This window comes from Paramisgurnus dabryanus, chromosome 1, assembly GCF_030506205.2.
Source record: "Paramisgurnus dabryanus chromosome 1, PD_genome_1.1, whole genome shotgun sequence".
Taxonomy (NCBI): Eukaryota; Metazoa; Chordata; class Actinopteri; order Cypriniformes; family Cobitidae; genus Paramisgurnus; species Paramisgurnus dabryanus.
In genome coordinates this window covers 49,562,860-49,585,940 of record NC_133337.1, presented here as the reverse complement: position 1 = coordinate 49,585,940, position 23,081 = coordinate 49,562,860, and the positions used below count along the sequence as shown (strand labels likewise).

The 23,081-nt window shown below is 38.3% G+C and overlaps 3 protein-coding genes across 3 annotated transcripts; 1 reads left to right on the top strand and 2 right to left on the bottom strand.

The window, feature by feature from the left end:
• The first annotated feature begins 256 nt into the window (after positions 1 to 256).
• Positions 257 to 12,913, top strand: aldh18a1 (aldehyde dehydrogenase 18 family, member A1). Its single transcript, XM_065262530.2, has 18 exons — positions 257 to 384; positions 866 to 975; positions 1,958 to 2,109; positions 2,211 to 2,360; positions 4,429 to 4,533; positions 4,816 to 4,974; positions 6,166 to 6,256; positions 6,597 to 6,721; positions 6,805 to 6,949; positions 7,031 to 7,104; positions 7,184 to 7,283; positions 7,399 to 7,619; positions 8,769 to 8,906; positions 8,988 to 9,183; positions 9,270 to 9,391; positions 10,907 to 11,093; positions 11,588 to 11,683; positions 11,769 to 12,913. The coding sequence occupies exons 2-18, from the start codon at positions 885 to 887 to the stop codon at positions 11,963 to 11,965; spliced, it is 2,349 nt and encodes a 782-aa protein (XP_065118602.2). The 5' UTR covers positions 257 to 384; positions 866 to 884; the 3' UTR covers positions 11,966 to 12,913.
• A 3,248-nt stretch (positions 12,914 to 16,161) lies between these two features.
• crygmx (crystallin, gamma MX) lies at positions 16,162 to 20,919 on the bottom strand. Its single transcript, XM_065262617.2, has 3 exons — positions 20,834 to 20,919; positions 17,023 to 17,265; positions 16,162 to 16,624 (listed from the first exon to the last, which is right to left on the bottom strand). The coding sequence occupies exons 1-3, from the start codon at positions 20,870 to 20,872 to the stop codon at positions 16,349 to 16,351; spliced, it is 558 nt and encodes a 185-aa protein (XP_065118689.1). The 5' UTR covers positions 20,873 to 20,919; the 3' UTR covers positions 16,162 to 16,348.
• A 457-nt stretch (positions 20,920 to 21,376) lies between these two features.
• crygmxl2 (crystallin, gamma MX, like 2) lies at positions 21,377 to 22,646 on the bottom strand. Its single transcript, XM_065262618.2, has 3 exons — positions 22,638 to 22,646; positions 22,081 to 22,323; positions 21,377 to 21,649 (listed from the first exon to the last, which is right to left on the bottom strand). The coding sequence occupies exons 1-3, from the start codon at positions 22,644 to 22,646 to the stop codon at positions 21,377 to 21,379; spliced, it is 525 nt and encodes a 174-aa protein (XP_065118690.2).
• Between the last annotated feature and the right edge of the window lie 435 nt (positions 22,647 to 23,081).

Here is a 23,081-nt window from a genome sequence, read left to right as displayed (position 1 = left end):
TCAGCTGGGTTAAGACATGCCAGTTGCATACCTTGGTCAGAAAGGGTGACAACTATGCAATATATCAGCATTTAGTCAGTTGCCCCATGTCTGATCCTTGCAATGTGGATGACCTCTCCAAAAAGATAACTGTTTCCATATGTTTATACGCCGCCCTCTAACGGCTGAGATGCGCATGAAAGCAGCGTTTTACCAAAGGTTTTCAAGTACGGAGTGAAATCCGAGCGTATTTTCGTGAATGCGGAGAGCGTACGTTCGTTACGTTACGTAGCTACGTGGATGAACGTCAACATGGCTGAATCCATGAGTTGATGTGGCACAACAAAGCGCAGCATTGACACTGAACTTCAGCTGGATTAGTTGTATTTATTTAAACGCATTGAGGTATGTAACAGGAGACACAGCATATTTACACATTACTGCGTTATAATGTAAATGTACATGTGAAAAGTCATGCTGACGTATTTAATTATTCATCATTGCATCATCCAAACGTACATGTGAGGAAAGTTAGTATTGTTTGATCTTTTTTCTCTTGACTTGCTATTTTCAATGTTATTGTTTTTAAATGGTTTTGTTAAAAGTTGGCAGCGTTATTTTTAGATATGTATTTCCTCACGCAAAACTGATACCATATCATATTTTTATACCACATCTCTTATAGTTATTCGCTGTGATGTGTGTAGTTAGTAAGTTAATGCATATAATGAATATGGGTCAATTGAGTGCAAATTCAAAGTTCAAATAAGTACACACGCTGCCAATATCTGTTGTGTTTATCTTGACCAATGAAGTCAAGATAAAGTACAGCAAGTATCTTATCTAAGTGATTAAATTAATTGTGTTTTCTTGCTTTACATTACAGTAATACAAAACAGGTCGCCATGTATCTCCAAAGGCTGTGCTTATGCTCTCAGCTTTTAACTAGACAAAATGCTTTTCAAATCTCCAGAAGAGCCGCTTCACAAGGGAAGAGTAAGTATTTACACCTTTTGCCATATGTTGTAGGATATATCTGTTGGATATAACGTGATCAGAGTTTTCAAAATATCCTTTTTCAATCCCAAAATGTATGACAACGTGAAAAATGTAAATATTTATATGAATATTGATGGAGTAATCTGTAAATAAATAATTAGATATGTTTGCTGAGAGATTTACTTGGTAAACTTTTTATTATAGAGAGTAAAATTTTTCTGTTTTAGAGTCTTGTATTATTGTACCTTACAGTTACATTTTCTCTTGTAAAATTTAGTAAATAATTGACCATAAAAACAATATAGAGTTATAGGAAGTTGATTTTATTTATGACTTGCCAACCCGTCTGTCTTTCTTATTCACTGAATCAGTGATCCGCTTTAAGCTTTGTACTGTCTGTCAGCATTCATGTGTGTTGTCTGACTTTGCTGATGTGGCATCTGCTGTTTCATTTTCTGGTGGGGCTTTGGTGGGTGTTGTAGTTGGTGTGAAGTTTGTCCCAGATTTCTTTTCACTTGTTTTTATGATATTGTTATTTTAGGTGCAATGTTTTAATTTTATTTTGTATGCATTGATTATTAAAGTAGTGGAGTACTGTAGATTGTGCAGTGGCAATGCACTATATACAGTAAAGCTCTATGGGGCGGTTTCCCAGACAGGGTTTAGGTTAAGCCATGACTAAGCCTGAGTTATATTAAGACATTTTAAGTAGTTTTTACAAACATACCTTACAATGTGTGCATCTTGAGACAACATATATCAGTGTAATTGTTTTAAGATATGTCAGTGCAAGCTGTTTTCCGTTAAGACAGTCCAAACAAGCATTTTAATCTGGGAATAGACTTTAAGCCCTGCCTGGAAAACCGCTCCTACGTCTGCATTGAATACAGTGTTAAGGCCGTATGCCAGTGTATGAAGTATCTCACACTCTTTTTTTTTTTTTGTACGACAATGGAGTAATGTACCTTTTTTATTACAGTGCCGCTGGCACGGGCACACGGTAAGTCGTTTGCCCACCGCAGTGAGCTACGCCAGGCCAAGAGAATTCTCGTCAAGCTTGGCAGTGCTGTTGTAACGCGAGGCGATGAGTGTGGCCTTGCTTTAGGCCGGCTTGCCTCGATCGTGGAACAGGTAAAGAGGATGATCACAAGTTCCTTTCAAATATAATAAATGCTTCTGGGCACTTAATTTGCACATTGTAATGCTTTTTTGATGAATCGCAATTGTTCAAGGTGGCGATGCTGCAGAATCAGGGTAGAGAGATGATGATCGTGACCAGTGGTGCTGTAGCGTTTGGAAAACAGAGACTGAGGCATGAAATTCTCCTCTCGCAGAGCGTCAGACAAGCCTTACATTCAGGCCAGAATCAACTCAAAGACATGGTAGGAGCTCATTTTTCACATTGCATTAAGCTCACCTAAAAATGAAAATTCTGTCATCATTTACTCACTCTCATGTTGTTACAAACCTTTATGAATTTCTTTGTTCTGATGAACACGAAGGAAGATATTTTGGGGAATGTTTGTAACCAGACCGTTCATGAGCCCCATTCACTTCCATTAGTGCTGCAACGGATCGCAGTTGATCCGTACGGATCATGACCCACGGTTCGGCTCGCATATGATTCGCAGATAAAACGCAAATTTAAATAGGAAAAATTTATCATTTGTAAGTGTTTCAAAGGTTTGCAAATTTTAACATTCAAGTGATTTTAACTCTTTCCCCGCCAGCATTTTTAAAAAAAGTTGCCAGCCAGCACCAGCATTTTTCATGATATTCACAAAAGTTTAATGCCTTCCAGAAAATGTTCTTCTTTAAATATATAAACAAACAATAAATCAGATGAAAGAAGAGACCCTCTGCTTTAAAAAAAAAAGCCGTTTCATCCTATCTTCATTAGTTCTCTTGTAATCACCTCTCAAACATGGGTAGGTTTCTTCAAAAACACCCAATTTTGAGCAAAAAGCTGAGATAATTCCATTTTTGCAAAGGACTTTTCATAGAGATCAGATGCAGAGCGATCTTTAAATCATACACAGAGTTCTATCTCTTTCACGTGAGGCGCTACTTCCGGGTTGTATAAGTTGCGGAATTATCCACCTGGTGGATAATAGCGGTATTGCAGAAAGACGGAAAATCTCGTCATTGGCGGGGAAGCGTTTTCTCTTAAACAGTTTAACTGCAAAAAGGCGCTAAAGTGAGCAGTTTACTTTACGCACAAACGCACATGCGGTTGAATGCGTCCGGCCCAGCTCGAGTCAGACGTAATCATTCTTCAAAGATCAGAACTCTTGATGTGTAAACTTCAGAGAGTTGCGCAACTCTCTCTCATACTGTAGTTTGTTAAAATACATTTGGCTAATAGAGCAATGAAAAACAATGTAACGTTTTTATGTGGGACGACTGTATATGCTGCGGCGTTTGTAATTCGCCCTCTGTCTGTCTGTGTGTGTGTCTGTGTGTGTGTCTGTGTGCGTGCGTGCGTGCGTGCGTTTAAGGGGACTCAGTAGTGCACACACGGAGAGATATGCAGTCTGTGCATATTTGGTCTTAAAGAGACAGTAAGCTCAATTGACCTATTTAAGTCTGTGTCATTAACGTTAATCAAACAACCCAAGACAAAGAGAAAAAAATAATAATTACATTTAATTAATACAATATTATTATTATTCATTTGATTTTTGTACCTAATGATTTTAGACCTCTTTTTTTATAAATGTTTATAATTTCTTGATTTGTTATTAGATTTTTCCCATACTTTTTTTTGCTGATCCAAAAAATTTTCTGATCCATGCCTCAAAAATCGTAATGTCATCTGAACTGTGGGTTTTTTGATCCGTTGCAGCCCAAACTTCCATAGTAGGATAAAATAACAATCCATCATGTCTTTAATTTAAAAATATTGAAAACCACTGCATTAATGTATAACCGGTATTGGGGAAAGTTACTTTTAAAAGTAATGCATTACAATATTAAGTTACTCCCAAAAAAGTAACTACTTGCGATACTTGGTTACTTTTCATGGAAAGTAATGCTTATGTTACTTTTTAGTTATTTTTGCGTTACTTTTTCTTGGCTGAGGCTTGATCTCTTTCAGGCTTGAAGGTGTTTTTATGACTGAAAAGTTCTGCATTCAGAAATTGCATATTTCATCACAAAAATTTCGAGCTCTGGCCTGTCAACTCAGTTTCTGACTTGGAATTAATTAAACTAAAAAAAGTAACTTGCATTACATAAAGTAACTCAAATATTAATGTGTACATTTAAAAAGTAATGCATTACTTTACTCGTTACTTTAGAAAAGTTATATTATTATGTAATGCACATTACTTGTAATGCATTACCCCCAACACTGTGTATAACTCTATAATGTAAACATGCTGCAACTATAAGATTGTAATTGCACTGTTGTTTGAGTCCGAATGCTCACAAATGAATTTTCTCTGTCAGACATTACCGGTTCTGGAGGCGAGAGCTTGTGCTGCGGCCGGACAGAGCGGTCTGATGGCTTTGTACGAAGCTATGTTCACTCAGTACAGCACCTGTACAGCACAGGTACACAAAGAAGCTATGGTAGAATATACACATATGACCCAGTCTCTGAAATCCAAACGAGTCTCAAAATCCAGTTATGAGAATAGAAGCATCAAAGTTTTATTTCACTAATTGATTTAAATCTTACTATGTTAATATTATAGTTATCAAGGTTATATTTTCACTTAATGTTCTTGACATTATGCAGGATGATTATATGTAGAAAATCATAAAATAAGGCTTTTCACAGACTGGATCACATATACAGTATGTGTTATTTAATTGGTTGTGTTGCTGCTTCAGATCCTTGTGACAAACTTAGACTTCCACGATGACCAGAAGAGACGGAACTTGAACAGCACTCTCCACGAGCTCCTGCGGATGAACATCGTGCCCATCATCAACACAAATGATGCCGTGGTGGCTCCCCCTGAACCCAACAGTGACCTTCAGGGGGTAAATGTGAGTACAGAAGATAAAGACATTATATGAGAGTCTCACCACCCTCTCTCTATTCTCATTGGAACTGCATATTGGGAGGGGCTTTTACAGATGCTGGAAATTATGCAGAGGCTTGATGTTTGTCTTGTGCACTGTTGCAGCCTGAGGGCTTTTTCCCTTTCCTGTGGAAACTGGGAGGGAACAAACGTGTCCCTATTTGCAGTTTAGTTCTGTCGCTTTTCTCTGCTCTTCTTTCTTTCTTTCTTCAAACCATTCCAGCATATATGGATATTTTTAACTGCAAGAACTGGTAAATCCATTCACAAGTTGGGGGATGGACAATGTGGCATCTCCAATTCACCTAACTTGCATGTTTTTGGCCAGTGGGAGGAAACCAGAGTAAACCCACGCTGACACAGGGAGGACATGCAAACTCTACAAAGAAAGGCCACCTGATCTAGCCAGGGCTCGAACGAGGGACCACCCATCCACTGAGTCACTGTGCCGCCCCTTTTATGTTTTCACTATCATGCACTGGCTGTGGTTTCACATTGGTTTCATGTTGAATTAAACTGGTATCTATACCGGTAGTGCATCATGCTACTTTATGATCACCAAGGTCAGAGGGTAAATCCCTGGAGAGCAAATAAAGTGAAGCTTGAATTTGAAAAAAGTGCATGAATTTTAACAAAATATCTTTGTTATGCAACAGCAGCATTATCACTTATTCATCAGACATAAAGGGGACAAATGTCAAATAAATCTTTGGTGTCCCCTGAGTACATATGTGAAGTTCTAGCTCAAAATACCATATAGATAATTTATTATAACATGTTAAAATTGCAACTTTGTACGTGTGAGCAAAAAATGTGCTGTTTTTTGGAAGTGTCCTTTTAAATGCAAATGAGCTGATCTCTGCACTAAATGCCAGTGGGGTGGTTGGATAGTGCAGATTAAGTGACATCACAAGGGGAGCCAAATTTCAATGATCTGTTTTTTCACATGCATGCAGAAAATGGTTTACCAAAACTAAGTTACTGGGTTGATATTTTTCACATTTTCTAGGTTGATAGAAGTACTGGGGACCCAATTATAGAACTTAAAGTCAGATTTTCATGATATGACCCCTTTAATGTCACAGTATATTTTCAAAGTTAAAGGGTTCCATTTTGTAGATCTGCCACTCACATTATGTATCCCTATCACCTGCAGGTTATCAGTATAAAGGACAACGATAGCCTCGCGGCACGACTTGCTGTGGAGATGAGGGCGGATCTTCTCATCGCTCTCTCTGATGTACAGGGTGAGATCACATTCACAGTTTTTACCTCAGTCAATATCAAGCCATATTATCTGCATACCTCAGCAGCAGGAAGAGCAAGTCATGGGTTTCGAACACACAAATGTATCACTTTAAATGCACCCTAAGCTGAGAAAAGCATCGGTTAAATGAATAAATGTTATCTAAACTGGAAGCTTCTGGTGATGAGTACGTTTTTTGTCGCAATATATGGTTAGTTGCCAAAGCAACTTGATTGATTTGGAAAAATACACGCGAGTAAAGGGTCTGCACACACTTCCTGTCAGATAACAGGAGGGTTTGATGTTAAACCAGTCTGTTTCCTGTTTGTCACCATCTGCAGGGCTTTACGACAGCCCACCAGGGTCAGACGACGCCAAGCTCTTGGACACATTTTACCCTGGGGACCAGCATTCCATAACCTATGGCACAAAGTCCAGAGTTGGGATTGGAGGAATGGAAGCTAAGGTGTGGTTGCAAAGCCTCTCTGGGATATGACGCATGTGATTTGTTTCAGTAATTCATCCTAACTCTTCATCACAAACTCTTAGGTGAAAGCAGCTCTCTGGGCCCTTCAGGGTGGGACATCCGTGGTCATTGCCAATGGTACAGATCCGAAGGTCACAGGTCATGTGATCACTGACATAGTCGAGGGCAAGAAACTGGGAACCTTCTTCTCGGAGGTCAAGCCAGCTGGTGAGCATCACACTTTTCACAAGATTTTTTCTTTACAGGGTTTTTTATTTTTTCGTGACCTCAATTTCTTTTTTCTCCCAGGCCCCACAGTTGAGCAGCAGACGGAAATGGCCCGCACAGCTGGCAGAACCCTTGCTTCCTTGGAGCCGGAGCAGGTTAGCCCTGAACTTGTAACAGCTATGTAATACGCAGTGAAATAAAGTGTTTAGTGGTTATTAATCTGTTTGCCCACAGAGGAGTGACATCATCTGCATGTTGGCCGACCTCCTGACTGAGAGGAAAGAGGAAATTTTAGCCGCCAACAAAAAGGACATGGAGATATCTGTAAACACGGGTAAAATTAATTGATTACTCTGCTTGTTAGTATGCATGCTTTCATATACTGTAAATCACAGTGATCACAATGTCTAAGATTTTCTTTTTTTGGTTCTCTTCTGGTGATCTTACAGGTCGTCTCTCTACGGCCATGCTGAAGCGGCTAAGTTTGTCATCATCCAAGCTTAACAGTCTTTCTATCGGTCTCCGTCAAATTGCTGTGTCATCTCAGGACAGCGTGGGCAGGGTTCTGCGCAGGACCCGTGTGGCAAACAATCTGGAGCTGGAGCAGATCACGGTGCCCATTGGAGTACTTCTTGTCATCTTTGAGTCCCGACCAGACTGCCTCCCTCAGGTCCGCCACTCAAAATACATTTACTTAGTATATTAGTCAAGTGTGTACATTTAGATTATTGTAGTGAAAAAGTTTTATAACATTGCTTTTTAGTAGAGATGCACCAATATATCAGCCAATAATCTGTGTCGGTCGATAACAGCAATTTTTCACACTATCATCCAATAGCTTTAAAACAGCAGATAGTAATGGGCAATGTACCCTGTCAATCAAAAGAGAACAGGAAAATGCTAAGAATTTGAGCTCTGTTTATAAAAAAAGGAAAAAAAACCCACTTCAATATTAATGGTCCTTATATGAATGAAAAACATTGAGAAAATGTAAACTATAGAATTTAGTTTATGCAAGTTAATATAAACACCAAATATCAGCATCGGTATTGGCAGATATCAGTCTGAATAACTGGCTATCAATATCTTTAGTTTGTATGCTTGTTTGATTTTTACTGTTTGTAATCCATTCAGCCGATCTCCGTGTCTGGCAGTACCACTTTTAGCATAGCTTAGCATAATCCATTGAATCTGATTAGACCATTAGCATCACGCTAAAAAAAATAAATGACCAAAGAGTTTTGATATTTTTCCTATTTAAAACTTGACTCTTTTGTAGTTACATTTTGTACCAAGGCCGACAGAAAATTAAAAGTTGCAATTTTCTAGGCCGATATGGCTAGGAACTATACTCTCATTCTGGCGTAATAATCAACGACTTTGCTGCCGTACCATGGCTGCAGCAGGCGTAATGATTTTATGCAGTGCCCGAAAATAGTCCCCTGCTATTGGTTACCAAGGGGAATATTTTCAGAAGAGTCAAGTTTTAAATAGGAAAAATATCAAAACTCTTTGGTCATTTTTGAGCGTGATGCTTATGGTCTAATCAGATTCAATGGATTATGCTAAGCTATGCTAAAAGTGGTACCGCCCGACACAGAGATTGGCTGAATGGATTCCAAAACGGTAAAAATCAAATGTTTAACTCCAGGGGAGCTGGAAAATAAGCCTATTTTCAAAAAAATTGTGTCCTTTTAAACCTTGGTCACTAAATGCTGTACTGTAAACATATTGTATGTTGTAACATATGGTACTATACTGTAGAATGTATATACTGCAATATATCATACTGTATATACTGTTGGTTTTGCATGCACAGGTTTCTGCTCTAGCTATTGCAAGTGGCAATGCACTTTTGCTGAAAGGTGGCAAAGAGGCTGCCAACACAAATCGCATTTTGCATGAGCTCTGCCAGGAGGCCCTATCTATACATGGAGTCAAAGATGCCATCCAGCTGGTAACTAAAATGTTTGTGTGTTTTTAATACATTAAGTATCTCACCCTCACTCCATATTCAAAGATATAATGCGTGTTACAGGTAAGCACACGTGAAGAGGTGGAGGATCTGTGTCGTCTGGAGAAAATGATCGATCTCATCATTCCCCGTGGCTCTTCTCAGCTGGTCAGAGATATTCAGAGAGCAGCTAAGGGCATACCCGTTCTTGGTCACAGTGAGGGCATCTGCCATGTTTATGTGGACCATGAGGCCAGTATTGACAAAGCACTCAAAATCAGTAAGTGAAGAATATTTTAAAGCATAGATGTGCTGTTTTCAGATTCAGAAGTGATGTTTTGATTTTATTCTTTTAAATTTTTTCAGTTCGAGATTCCAAATGTGACTACCCTGCAGCCTGTAATGCTATGGAAACTCTGCTGGTACATCGGGATCTTCTCAGAACTCAACTGTTTGATCAGATTATCGACATGCTGAGAATAGAACAAGTAAGATTGGCTATATTTATGGACACACCCTTGTGATGTTATGCATGGTGTTCTTATTGCTCTACTTGCAGAGCACGGTGTCAAAGATATTAACAAGATGTGCCACTGGTATTGATATGAATGGGGTAGATTGCAACGTCAGTATAGCCGCCCTAGTAAAAAGAAACGTTCAACAATAAAAATCCTCTTGGGGAGGGTCTTTGCACATGCACAGTATCTGACTGGGATACAAAATGAAAGAAAATGTAGTAGGGATCGACCAATATGGATTTTTCAGTGCCGATACCGATTTTTGTTTCATCAGCCTTGTCCGATGACCGATACAGGCTGCCGATTTTCTTGAGACGATATTTGGAGCCGATACTGCTTTTGCTCACTCAATTTACATCATAAAAATGACACAATGATTATGCCAAATGTTACAAGTCTCAATTTTAAAAAAGTAACATTTATTGAACTTAAAAACACGATATTTAACAAATAGTAAAAACAAGTGAGGGTGCTATGGAACCATCTTTCGATGTTGTCATGGAAAGGTTGTTTGTTTTTAGTCACATGACCTGCAATCGCTTGCGGCTTCCAGGACCCTGTCTGTAAATAATGTCGGAAAAAAAATCGGCGAACACGGCAGCCACGTATCGGCCAATGCCGATACACATAAAACTCGCAAATATCGGTCTATCACTAAAATGTAGGTTGTAACTGTACCAGATCTGGTCTGCTAAAGACGTTGCAGATAGGGTACCGAGTAGTTTAAAGAGCTCCTATGGTCCGATTCATGATTTTATGGACTCACTTTGGACTCAGCCTGTAAGTTCGGACTCCTGTTAGCATTGCATTGTCAGCAAATCTTTTAAACATGGTAAGGAGCATCACATTTCCGGCTGACGTCAGAGGTATTCCGGCCGACGTCAGAGGTATTCCGGCCAATCACAACGTACAAATTAGCTGGCCTATCAGGGACACATCGCTTTTCAAATCGATAAGTTTTGTACAAAATCAGTGCATTTTAGGAAGACAGTATATCTGGAGCTACAAAAATGAACGGTATGTTGAAAATAATGTTTTTTTTTAACATAAACCACGCGAACACATTGTATTATACCAAATACACAAATAACGTTGTATTTTAGCAATGAAATAGGTGCACTTTAATCCCCAGAAAAAAACACATTTTGATAAAAAACAGTATTGATTGAATGCATAAGTTGGTTTGATAAAAAAATTGCTAAATGCATAAAAGTATAAATGTCGTGTGCTATTATTTTTCTGGATTTTTAAAAATCTTGCTTCAACTTTAAAACAACACTTCATGTTAACAACAGCCTTCCTAGGGGCAAAAATAACACATTAGCACAGTGAAAGTAAGCGAGAAGTGATTCACAGAGTTGTTTTGCCAGAGCTTAACTGATAACGCATGGCGCTAGCATATTCTCTGAACTTTATCACAATATTTTGTCTACAAAAACTTATTTCCAACCACAGTTTTAATGACTACTGTTTTCACCCATGTAGGTAAAAATCCACGCTGGCCCCAAGTTTGCATCCTACCTGACCTTCAGTCCATCAGAGGTGAAGTCTCTACGCACCGAGTACGGAGATCTGGAGTGTTGTATCGAAGTGGTAGACAGTATGCAGGAGGCCATTGATCACATTCATAAATATGGCAGCTCACACACAGATGTTATAGTCACAGAGAATGGTAAGTCTCAACACACAGATAATGCATTTCACATGGCATGCTGAAGTAAACCATCATTACAGTAAATGCATGTGTTGACTATAAATACTACACTGCCATCTAGTGGAAGAATTGTTATTGCTTGTAAACGTCTTACCTGAAGCTGCCATCCATTATAGACATTTACCCCTGGTTTTACAGACAAGGGTTAAGGCTAGTCCTAGACTAAAAGAGACGAACCACACACAATGGGCTACATACATGTTGTGACAAACTTCGCATCGTGTGCCTATGCATGATTATTATTTTAGGCAATTTATATGGGTGACCCATATCGCACAAAACTCACCTCACACAAAATAGACCAATTTTGTATTTTTCAAACTGCATTAAAATGTCACCTCTTTAATGGCACTAGTTTAGCATGTTCTGTTTTAATACTAGTCATTAATCCTAAACTTGCGCAGCTCTATTACATGTACATTATGCAACCCATGTCATCTTTATGTTTGCAGAGGACACAGCAGAGCAGTTCTTGCAACAGTTAGACAGCGCCTGTGTGTTTTGGAACGCCAGCACGAGATTTTCAGACGGATACCGGTTTGGACTCGGTAAAGCACCCTTTACTTTGTGAACTTAACTGTGGCTTTGTCATTCACATGTCTTTAAATTACATATTTGTGTTGTGTTTCGCAGGTGCGGAGGTCGGCATCAGCACTGCCCGTATTCACGCCCGTGGACCCGTGGGCTTAGAAGGGCTTCTTACCACCAAGTGGGTCTTAAGGGGAGAAGGCCAAACGGCTGCGGATTTCTCAGAGCATGGCAGCATGAAATTCCTTCACGAGAATCTCCCAGTCGCGCACGTTCTTCCCGGACGTAGAACCACCAGCTAAAAGCATCCGGAGTTAAAAAGCTTTTTACGGCTCTCTCGTTTCCGCCAAATAAATCTCCTTAAAGTGACTGCTTACCCACCTAGAGCAACATTTTAAAGGGTTTCATCAAGAAGTGTGTTTGGAGAAAGCAAACCTAACATGGACAGAAAGCAATTCAGTGAACCCATTATATACAAGAGCGAATTTCTATTGTTTGTATCGCGCAGTCTCTCTCAAGGGCCTAAGTGCTTTTGACCTACCCTTGATTTCAATTTTCAGTTATTTAAGTGTATTTTTTTTTCTCAGAACAAACTGGGTTAGCCATGTAGCTATATGTACGGTTAATGACACCTCCACCTGTGTATGAAAGGTCATGCAATGGAGAAGTTGAGTTGTTTATTAAACAATGGGTTTACCTATTGTACTTTCAGGGGTTATTTCTGCATTTCTCTGGGTAGTGAAACATAAGGCCAATCATAATGGTTTTTTTTGCACAATTTAGATTTATTGACAAGATGTACAGTAACAACTCCTGATATTCCCAACAGAATGGTGTATTTAATATATTAGTGTGTGGATTTATTAATCCACATATTAATATAATCATGTAAAAACAATCCGATCTTTAAAATGTGGAAATCAAAATTGAACTTTAGGATGAATTTTCTATGACACATGCTTGAAATGTTTTTATTGAAAAAAGGAAAACCATTACAGCAGTGGATATTTGTATTTTTCTTTGCATTGCATTACTTCACATGTTTGTTTTCTGTTGACCTCTATTATGCTTTCATGCATTGATCATGCATAACTGTAGAGATTTACCTGTTATTGTTGTTAAATTGACTCCCTCTGTACCACTGTTGTGGGCCTTGTTTTTGTTGTAAAAGTGCTGTAATGCAAAATAGTCACAATTGTGGTGTAAATGTTCATATAGTTTGTTAAATAAATTTTTTGTACTTTTAAGAATGCTGCTTTCTACATTAGTTGCCTCTAAGATTTGAAATGTAGGATGTTTAAAGGAGGATTTGGGCAGCCTGTCATGTGCAGGAAAAATACTGTACGGGAAAAGTATTGGGACCATTATTAACTAGACTATTAATGTTTCTTAAGTGCATTGCAGTGGTGAGAAACATCAAGAGGTTTTTCAGTAGGGAGTAAGTCTCGCCAAGTACTAAGTGGGACATGGAATAGTAAAAACAATACTACAGAGGATTAATTACGTTGCTATTAGGAAAGAAGAGGCTGCGAGTTGACTGAATTTTGCCATGAAAGTCCCACTGCCTTTTGACTTGTGAATCCTTTTTATTCTCCAAAATGTGCTGTTTATGCTCAATGAGACTTGGGCAGAAAAACAACAGATCTAGAGATGAAGAGAAACAGACTCACTGATGTGTTATTGTGTTCAAACTTTACTGTATGTAAGATCTCTGATCAATCTCTGTGATGAAAGACGTTAAAATAATTTTTTTAATGATGAGACTGTTATTGCCAGAAATGAGTAAAGATATAAATGGTTGTAATAAAATCAAATTGAAACTAAAATCACGTTATTTTTAAGTTAAAGGAATTGCTCACACATATATCCTATCCTCCGCATATGCTGTTCCATACCTTTTTACACAATTTTTAATATAAGGTTTGCAATGTTAATGTAAAAGGACCATAACAGCTTGAGCTTTCAAGCTTCAAAAGAAGGTTGTCGTGTATTTTAATTTTAAATAACTGTATTTTGTGTTTGACCAAAAAAGCCATGCAGGTAAATGACGATCACTTACATTTAACAACTTTTGTCTATTGCTTTTTTCCATGAGGTTCTGTCTTAAAGGAATATGAAAATTCATAATTTACTTACTCTCATTTCATTGTAGATATCGAACTTCCTTTCTTCAGCTATGTAAAATACTGATAAAAACATGAAATAAATGCTTTTAGAGTTAATCATGCAAATTAGATATACAAATATTAAATATTTACTTAATTCTCATGAGGTGCTTTTAATAATCTAGGTCAACAAAGGGGGTTAACAAAAAAGTTTAAAAACCTCTGGTCTATGCAAATGTCTCAAAATATATGACCCTGTGAAATCCAAGCTAAAGTGTCTGGAGGAGCTAAAGACTAAGGAGAATCAAGTTTGATTTTAATAATTGATTTCACATTGGTTTAATCTTTAACATGACCTTACTAAGTCAAGGTTATATTTTCACAAAATGTTCTTTACATTATATGATAATTTTATGATTTTCAGAAAAGGTGTCACAAATAATACAACAACCAATCACATGACACATCATAACCAATTAGATTTTGAAGTATTTGATGTGCCGCCATCTTTGATTTTGTATGACACTGCTAAAAATAAAGGTGTTTCAAAAACAATGCATAGAAGAACCAATGTTGGCTAAATGGTTCCATAAAGAACCTTTAACATCTGAATAACCTTTCTGTTTCAAGAAGGGTTCTTTAGATTATAAAAAGAAAGAAATAGTTCTTCTAAGAACCTTTGACTGGATGGTTCTGTGAGGAACCAAAAATTGTTCTTATTCATTGCTGTGAAGAACCTTTAAAACACCCTTGTTTTTTTCAAGAGTTTATGTTTAGTAATTACTCTGTATATATACTCTGTTTATTTGATATTTAAGTCAATCTGGTACGTCAATCTTACTCAAAGGCTTAAACCACATGAAAATCATGAGCATTGGACTTCAGCTAATCAGTAAAGTTTTAATTGAACATTACTCGGGGCCAGAACTCATATTTCTTGTTTTCCTTTATCTTTCGAGACTCAATCATGTTCCCCAAAGAGATTTTTTTTTTTAAAAAAATAAATAATTAATGGTCAAAGTTATTTGTTCATTTGTATCTTTGCCAATTATGGCATTCTATTTAACAATTTCAATAATTGATATTTATCTCTGAAAGAGCTCAGTAGGCTATCCATGCCTTATAAAAAATGCATGAGCTGAGATATGGTTTTGTTTTGTGTTCAGAGAGTGCTCAGGGTTAAGACCAGGCCACTTTGACTTTTCTGTCTTTGAGTCTGCACTACATTTGGATCTGCTGCTAATGGGTCTCTGACCGTCTCTCTTATGGGTCCAAAGCGCCCGCTACTCACCATATGGTCTTTTAAAGACTTCTGCTCTTCCGCCCATAGATATACAAATTCATTTGTTCTTTAAGAACGCCCATTACCTTAATAATTTTAGGGGTACACCGATATATCGACAGATGATGCTTGCTATGCGTAATATTGAATTACAGTGAAATGCCGCTACATCCGAAAGCCAGAGGGCGCTCTCGTTCAATAACTTAACATGGGCGGCTAAAGAAGAACCATTACACAGCTCACGCAGTTCCAGGAAATGGCTTAGGATATATTTATAAAGCTGTTTTTCAAACCTATTCAGGTATTTTCATGATGATAAAGAATATGTATAATGATTATGTTTGACGAGTGTTGCTTTTTCAAATGCATGTTATAAACGACTCAAACTAACAGTGATTTCAGATCGATAAGGACTTACTGATCAAAAGCTGTAGTACATTAAAGCGTAACTAAACCTCTGGTCAGAGGCTGACTCCACCCACTGCAATATTTGAAAAATGCAAGAAAAGTGGGCAGATCCCAACGGAGATAGAGGGGACGAACTAAGCTCGTATCAAGTGTGTGGTGAGATCGTAACAAGGGCGTGGTGAGCTTGAACCTGCTTACGTCACGAGTCATTTCTTGGACCCAACATCCAATAGGAAAATTCAACTGCAGTAGCCACCGTTCAACCTCAAGAGGGCAGCACTCAGACGTTTTTACACCATATATTGTAGTATTGAAACACTTTATATCCAAATGTCAAAAAACTTACTAAAATCAATGAACAGCACTAATAAAGCGTCATTCTTACAGATCATTAACTAAAAAAAGTTGGTTTGGGGTTTAGTTACTCTTTAAATAGCTGTGCATAATATCAGCTGTGCGATTCAGACTAGTTATTGGCTACGTTTTATTAGTGTAGTTCAGCATTTCTTTTGACTCTTTGGCACAAGATGACATCATGCAAAACTAATAATATATAATCCAACTTGACCTATACTACAGTAAACTCTATACAGTAGGTTAGTTTTAAGAGTCTTTAAACATTTTTTATGAAAGCACACATTTGTTTTGATTTGAATCAAATTTTCCTTTATTTTATGTTGTTGGTGGGATGGGAGCTGTCAAAATACACATCAACAATTCTAAAGGTGCCAATATCCCTACTTAAGCAAAACTAAACTGGCATTATAGCCAACATCACAAATACATTCACAGACCTCATCACCTTGAAGTGATTGTAGGTCACACATAGTCATTGCATGGACAGGCGGTGCTGTTGACACATTAGGAGATGGTTGCATTATTTAGGATCTTCAGTTGCGCTCAGTCACACGTCGCAGAGAGCCGATGGTAGGGGTTGGACTACCCCACTCAACATGTCTCCTGTATTCTCCGGGGCGCAGGAAGAACTGGCGACCAGTGTAGTTAGGGTGCTCGTGGAGGATCCAGTAACCCTCAATGACATTAGCAGAGGAGATGTCTCCATTGTGAAATCTCTGGCGCAGGTCTGGGCAGTCTTCACTCAACTCCATTGCCCGACCACCGAAATCTGAGCGCTCGAAGATCTTCATCCTGTAGTTTCCATTGTACTGGGGAAGACACAATCAGATGTAATGTAAATATTTGCATATTGTTAAAAACTGTTCCAGTTGACTATTCAGAGTCAACAGTAAGTAAAAATTTTGAACATTGTGGTCCTGTCATGCTAAGTTTCTTTGTGTGTTCCTGTTGCTCAGTAGGTAGAGGATTGCATTTGTAATGTAAAGGTCATGGGTTTGATTCCCAGCAGCACATACTGATGATATCTTTAGCTCGTAATGCACTGTGAGTCAACTTTGGAAAAAAGTGCATGCCAACTGCATATAAATGTCAATGGAAATGTGAAGCATTTAAGTAACCCGTTCATTATTTAAAGTAATTTTTTTGATGATGCTGATATCATTGATAAAGCTTTAGTATTTCATAGTTAACACCTTTCTATACTCACAGGAGGAACCATGCGGCAGGAACGGATGCAATCGTTGAATCCAGCCCAGTGTTGGAAATCAGGATAATCACCCTTGAATAGCATGTACTGGTATCCAGCATAGTTGGGCTTCTCGTAGGCCACCCAGGAGCCACTGTCTACACGGATGGAGTTGCATCGAGAAAAGTGAGACTGCATGTCTCCACAGTCTCCAGTGCACTCATAGTGACGGCCCTGGAAGTTCTTGTCTTCAAAGAAGGTAATCTGTGTGGATGGTTATAATCAAAAGATTACAATTTGTAGTTTGTTGACCTTAAAGGGACGCTTCACCCATTCGCCTTAAGCTTTGTATAGTTAGAACCCCAGTCATGTTTTTGAATGGTCATATTTCATTTCCTCAGTTGCCGCTGAGACAGGAGAAATACAGATTTCAGTGTTGCACTTCCTTCTTTTAATTATGTACAAATCATCATTGAAAGCATTATCCAATATCTTTGTTGAGGGGGTGAGACTACAAACACCCCTTTTCTCGGTCAAGTTCTAAATGTATGTTACGTTTCAACTACAAATATGATGCGCTTTCAATAAAGATTTATGTTTCTACAGGTGAAATGCTCCTTTAATATGTACACTGTAGATAATATTTCTCGAATAATGTTTGTAAGACATTTGTGGACATGTTTGTGCAAACACACTGTTCAGATTTTATCGCAGCGTACAGTGCTAAATTAATTCAAAAACATAGAAAGCATTATTAATGTAAACCCAAAGATCTTTTTGAAGCATGGTGTTATTCAGAATATTTTTTTAAAACTGCAATCAGTAACTTTTGCCTCTCTAGCGCCATCTCTGTTTGGAACATTGAACTGCAGTTTACTTTATGTACTTGCATGTTTGTTGAAAAATATTTCCTTCTGAATCCAACCCAACAGCCCCAATTATAAATCATTATTATAAGCTTTATTATAAGCGTTGTGAATAGTGGTAAGGTAATGAGGCAGTTTTAAAGACACACTATGTAGTTATTTTACCTTAATATAACAGCTTCAAAGTTATTTTGGTGGTAAACAAAGTCATAGTAGGGTGAATCATCCTCCTGTTGAAGCTCTGAGAGGACGGCGCTAGCAAAACCAGCAATGCAAGCTTGAGAGGAGCGACCCTGACAAATCTTACGAGAATCACGACTTGCTTTACGGCAACGACGTCACACACGTTAGGCTTGTTCGACTTCGTGCGGCACTGCAAGAACCGACCGCCGGATGACGTCAAAGTACTGCAAGAATGATCCATGACGGCACTTTGACGGTACTTGCAGCGCCGCATGAAGTCGAGAAAGCCTATAATAACAACTGCACGCGAATTTGAGACATGATGCTAAACGATTTGAAAGTTAAAGGAATAGTCTACTCATTTTCAATATTAAAATATGTTATTACCTTAACTAAGAACTGTTGAATCATCCCTCTATCATCTGTGTGTGTGCACGTAAGCGCTGGAGCGCGCTGTGACGCTACGATAGCATTTAGCTTAGCCCCATTCATTCAATGGTACCATTTAGAGATAAAGTTAGAAGTGACCAAACACATCAACGTTTTTCCTATTTAAGACGAGTAGTTATACGAGCAAGTTTGGTGGTACTTGCGGTACTAGCGGATTTAAAAGAGGAACTATATTTTATGGCGTAATAGCACTTTTGGGAGTACGTCGACTTGGCGCAGTAACACCCTCCCTCTCCCATTATGAGAGTGAGAAGGGGAGCGGACTTTTCAGGCGAGTCGAAGTACTCCCAAAAGTGCTATTACGCCATAAAATAAAGTTCCTCTTTTAAATCCGCTTAGAAAAGCGCTACGTTTTATTTTGTACCACCAAACTTGCTCGTATAACTACTCGTCTTAAATAGGAAAAACGTTGATGTGTTTGGTCACTTCTAACTTTATCTCTAAATGGCAGCATTGAATGAATGGGGCTAAGCTAAATGCTATCGTAGCGTCGCAGCGCGCTCCAGCGCTTACGTGCACACACACAGATGATAGAGGGATGATTCAACAGTTCTTAGTTAAGGTAATAACATATTTTAATATTGAAAATGAGTAGTCTATTCCTTTAAGAATCGGAAGAGAGTAGGAAAAGGAAAAGAGAATTGGACCGCGTTAGGAACCGGACAAGAGTCCCACGCGGTCAGGCTTTTACTCGTTGGTGTGAGCTTAAAGACAGCACTGGATGCAACAGGGATGCTGATCTGGTGATCTTGTTGATGGACTAGTAAGTAAATCTCTTATTTGTAAACTTGTTTGCGGTCTATGTTGTTGCACTTGCTTGTAGTATGTCATGCGATTATCATGACAACAGTTGTAAATATCTCACATAATTATCAAGACATAAATAAGCCTAGAGGTTGTAAATAGTGTAAACATGCACAATTTGCAAACTATAATGATAAATAGCAATAACCATATATAGTGACATTATAACGACCAATGTTATGAAATAATGCAACATACACAATTAACTTTGTCATGGCATTTTGTTATGTTTACATTACAATAAAAGAACACAAATGAAATGATACAGTAGACATAGACTACAGACTGTTTACTTGTGATTTAGCTGCAATCATGTAAATACGTTATAAGCCAGTAAACACGGTAGGCTACTATATTATTATATGCCTACTCTATACTTGGAATAAATTTCTTATTATCCTATTACCATCATCAGTAGTTTAGTAGACTATGCAGTAGCCTAATATTTGTATGAAATTGTGAAACATTACCTGGTTTGCAAAATTGCAAGTATTCTCCAGCGACTCTAGGGGTCGCTGTTTGACAAAGACGCCGAAAATGCATAGAGCGCCTTTAAACACTGATTATTTATGTAGGCCAAGGGTGTCCAAAGTCGGTCCTGGAGGGCCGGTGTCCTGCAGAGTTTAGCTAAAACTTCCCTCACCACACCTGACTCAAAGTATCTAGTCACCTAGTGTAGTTAGACCTTGATTAGCTGGATCAGGTGTGTTTTATAAGGGTTGGAATAAAACTCTGCAGAGACATCGGTCCTCCAGGAGCAGGATTGGACATCCCTGATGTAGGCTATTAAGATGCAAAAGCTGGTAATCGCCACATCTTTTAAAAATGAGATGATGATATTACCGAACGCATTATACATTCATCAAATATGTTTGCTTCAAATCTGCTTAATCCCTGCGGCCTAAGGCAATTCAGAAATAGTGGTTTGAATCCATTAAAGGGATAGTTCACCCAAAAATGATTTTTTTTTATAAATGATGGTAAGCACACAGCTCATTGACTTCTATAGTAGAAAAAACAAATACAATGAAATTCAATGGGTATCTCAACTGTGTGCTTACCTTCATTTATCAAAATGTCTTCTTTATCATTTTAACAATACTTCCATAATTTTTGTTTTCCTACTATGGAAGTCAATAGTTACAATCAGCTATGTGCTAACCATTATTTATCAAAAAAAATTTTGTGTTCATCTGAAAAAATAAATAATGGTATAATTTTCATTTTTGGGTGAACTATACCTTTAAGAGTTGAAAAAAACAAAAAAACATGTCAGACGCACTTAGAGGGTTTTGCATCTGAGCTTTTTAACTAATTATTATTTATTTTTAACAAGATTAAATCTTACAGCTTAAATCTCTCGCTTCACCATGGTTTTGCTACTACAAACTTTCTTCTGTATTTCCCAGTGGTTATTATTTCAAAGATGTGTATTTATGTGTATAGAGTCACAAATCCTAAATGCTTTATTCCTCATGAAGTTAAATCTTACAACTACATACACACTATAATGTATTTTGGTCACTTACCTTGCCCATTGTGTCTATGCTCGGAGTGGACCGAACCATTTCTGAGGTCAGGATCTCTTTATAGACCCGTCATGGATCAGGGCTTTGTGTGCGACTCACAAAACTCTGTCCTGTCAGCACATTGCGTTTCTATAGAGTTCACATAACTGTAGATCTGGCAGCGTGTGCTGTCCTTTGTGTTGTGTCAAGCTTTTTCTTCCCTTTCTCATCAAAGACACCAGACAGCATCACTGCACTTTTTAGTCTGTGACAAAAAAGTTGCAAACTCAGGGTTTTACGTGTGTAAGCCGTAAACTGGCATAAAAAATAAATGATATGTCCGCAGTGTAAATTTATAAGTTAGATTTTCCCTCTCAAATGAGCATGAATGTAATTAAAATAAAACTGAAATTTGGATTTGGTAATGTACAACTTAATGCACAAACTAGATCAGTGGATTTCTTACTTTGAACCATACAATTGAAAGTGCAAAAAGGGAAATGAACACAGTTTTAAATGAGTTTGGAAGGCTTTAATGGTATTTAAAAAAGACTCAGTTTACATTCAACTACTCCTCATTCGTCTAAAGGAGCCGATCATGGGATTCACACAACCCCAGTCACCACAGGCCCTGTACTGGCCGGGCCGCAGGAAATACTGACGGCCTCTGTAGTTAGGATGCTCATAAAAGATCCAGAAGCCCTCCGTAATGTTACAAGAGTAGATGCTGTGGTAGCCAAAGCGGTCGTAGACGTTGGGGCAGTCATCTGTGAACTCCATCATGTGTCCGGAAATTTCAGGCCTGTTGTAGATTCTCATGCGGTAAGCTCCTCTGTACTGTTTTGTGAGAAAAAAACGCCAAGTTAGTCAGCGGGCATCAATCAAAACATATTAGAGATTGATACACGGGGCGTGAGAAAAAACGGAAAACTCTGAATTCTTGATGTTGCTGTTGAGACTAAAGCCTTTGAACATGACTTTTTGCTATAAATGTGCAACTTTCAAAGATTTCAAGTAGACGTTTAGTCATTTTGTCGATCCAACTCTTGTGACAGTGTAATGATTCTTCCAGTGCCAAAAAACAGAGATGAATGGAATTATGATGAGCATTGGAGTGTGTCTTGCTCCATTTCAAAAAACCAGATCTCCTGGTGGACCGGTGAACCTGTTTTTTCCTGCATATATGAATATACTTCAAAGCGCCCATTGATTGACATTGCTTTTTTTAAGACTGTGTGGAATAAAACCCATCAGTTTGATTGACTTACTGGGGGGAACATCTGACAAGATCTGATACAATTGTTGAAGCCCATCCAGTGGTGAAAGTGAGGATACTCCCCACGGCCCAGGACGTACTGATACCCCATATAGTTAGGCTTTTCGTAGGCCACCCAGTGACCTCCCGTGACCCGGATGGAGTTGCAGCAGTTAAAGTGTCTGTAGGTGTCAAAGCAGTCTTCAGAGCACTCGTAGGAGCGACCCTGAAAGTTCAAGCCTTCGTAGAAGATGATCTGTAAGAATAAGAATAAGATTAGATTTGAACAGTGAATAGTCCATTTATTTAGGCCTATATCTGATTTAGTTTAGGAGGAGTTAGAAATGCATATACTCTATAGCTGAATCTCGGACAGTGTACTCAAAAAATGCTTTTGGGTAAAATTTGGATAAGCACAATGTCAATTTGTAGGTTAGACTACATAAACCTTTAAATTATGGTTCTTTAGGGACTGCAAGATATGGTTCTTCTATGGCGTTGTTTTGAACCTTGTAGCACTTTTATGTTTAGACATGTAAGTGGCAAACAGTTTACACGCTCAAGCCCTACCTTTCCCATGATTCCAGTTCCGGAAGTCCACGCCGTTCTGCCGTACTGCCATAGAGATCCCGTTGGACCTTTTATACTGTTCTACATATGTATACGCACTGATGCCAGCATCACGTCACAGAGACTAGAGTTTACCTTTAAAAACACTATAGGCCTTTCCCATTATTCACTTCTCTAAAGACAACTAAAGCCACTCTCCCATTGTTGCTGAATTCTAGAGTTTACCCTTACAAATTCCCTCAACTCATGAGCCTTACAAGCCCACCAGGCATCGTTTGGCCATGACCTGATGATGTGCACATTTTACAATCGCCAACAATGGGGATGTGTGGCATTGTCACAGGCCTTTTCTTCGTATGACACACAGTAAAAATAGTACGTAAACAATTTTTACAATAGCCTATACGTAAGTTGCATTTAATTCAAATCTTCTGGGTGATCTCT

What these genes read in the sequence shown, in the direction of transcription:
- aldh18a1 (XM_065262530.2), top strand. Translation starts at nt 885, where the DNA reads ATGTATCTCCAAAGGCTGTGCTTATGCTCTCAGCTTTTAACTAGACAA. An exon ending in AGAATCAACTCAAAGACATG is followed by an intron (nt 2,361 to 4,428) that starts GTAGGAGCTCAT and finishes TTTCTCTGTCAG; the next exon opens with ACATTACCGGTTCTGGAGGC. An exon ending in TCAAAGATGCCATCCAGCTG is followed by an intron (nt 8,907 to 8,987) that starts GTAACTAAAATG and finishes TGCGTGTTACAG; the next exon opens with GTAAGCACACGTGAAGAGGT.
- crygmx (XM_065262617.2), bottom strand. Translation starts at nt 20,872, where the DNA reads ATGGTTCGGTCCACTCCGAGCATAGACACAATGGGCAAG. An exon ending in GCATAGACACAATGGGCAAG is followed by an intron (nt 17,266 to 20,833) that starts GTAAGTGACCAA and finishes CCATCCACACAG; the next exon opens with ATTACCTTCTTTGAAGACAA. An exon ending in CCTGCCGCATGGTTCCTCCT is followed by an intron (nt 16,625 to 17,022) that starts GTGAGTATAGAA and finishes TGTCTTCCCCAG; the next exon opens with TACAATGGAAACTACAGGAT.
- crygmxl2 (XM_065262618.2), bottom strand. An exon ending in CTTGTCAGATGTTCCCCCCA is followed by an intron (nt 21,650 to 22,080) that starts GTAAGTCAATCA and finishes CTCACAAAACAG; the next exon opens with TACAGAGGAGCTTACCGCAT.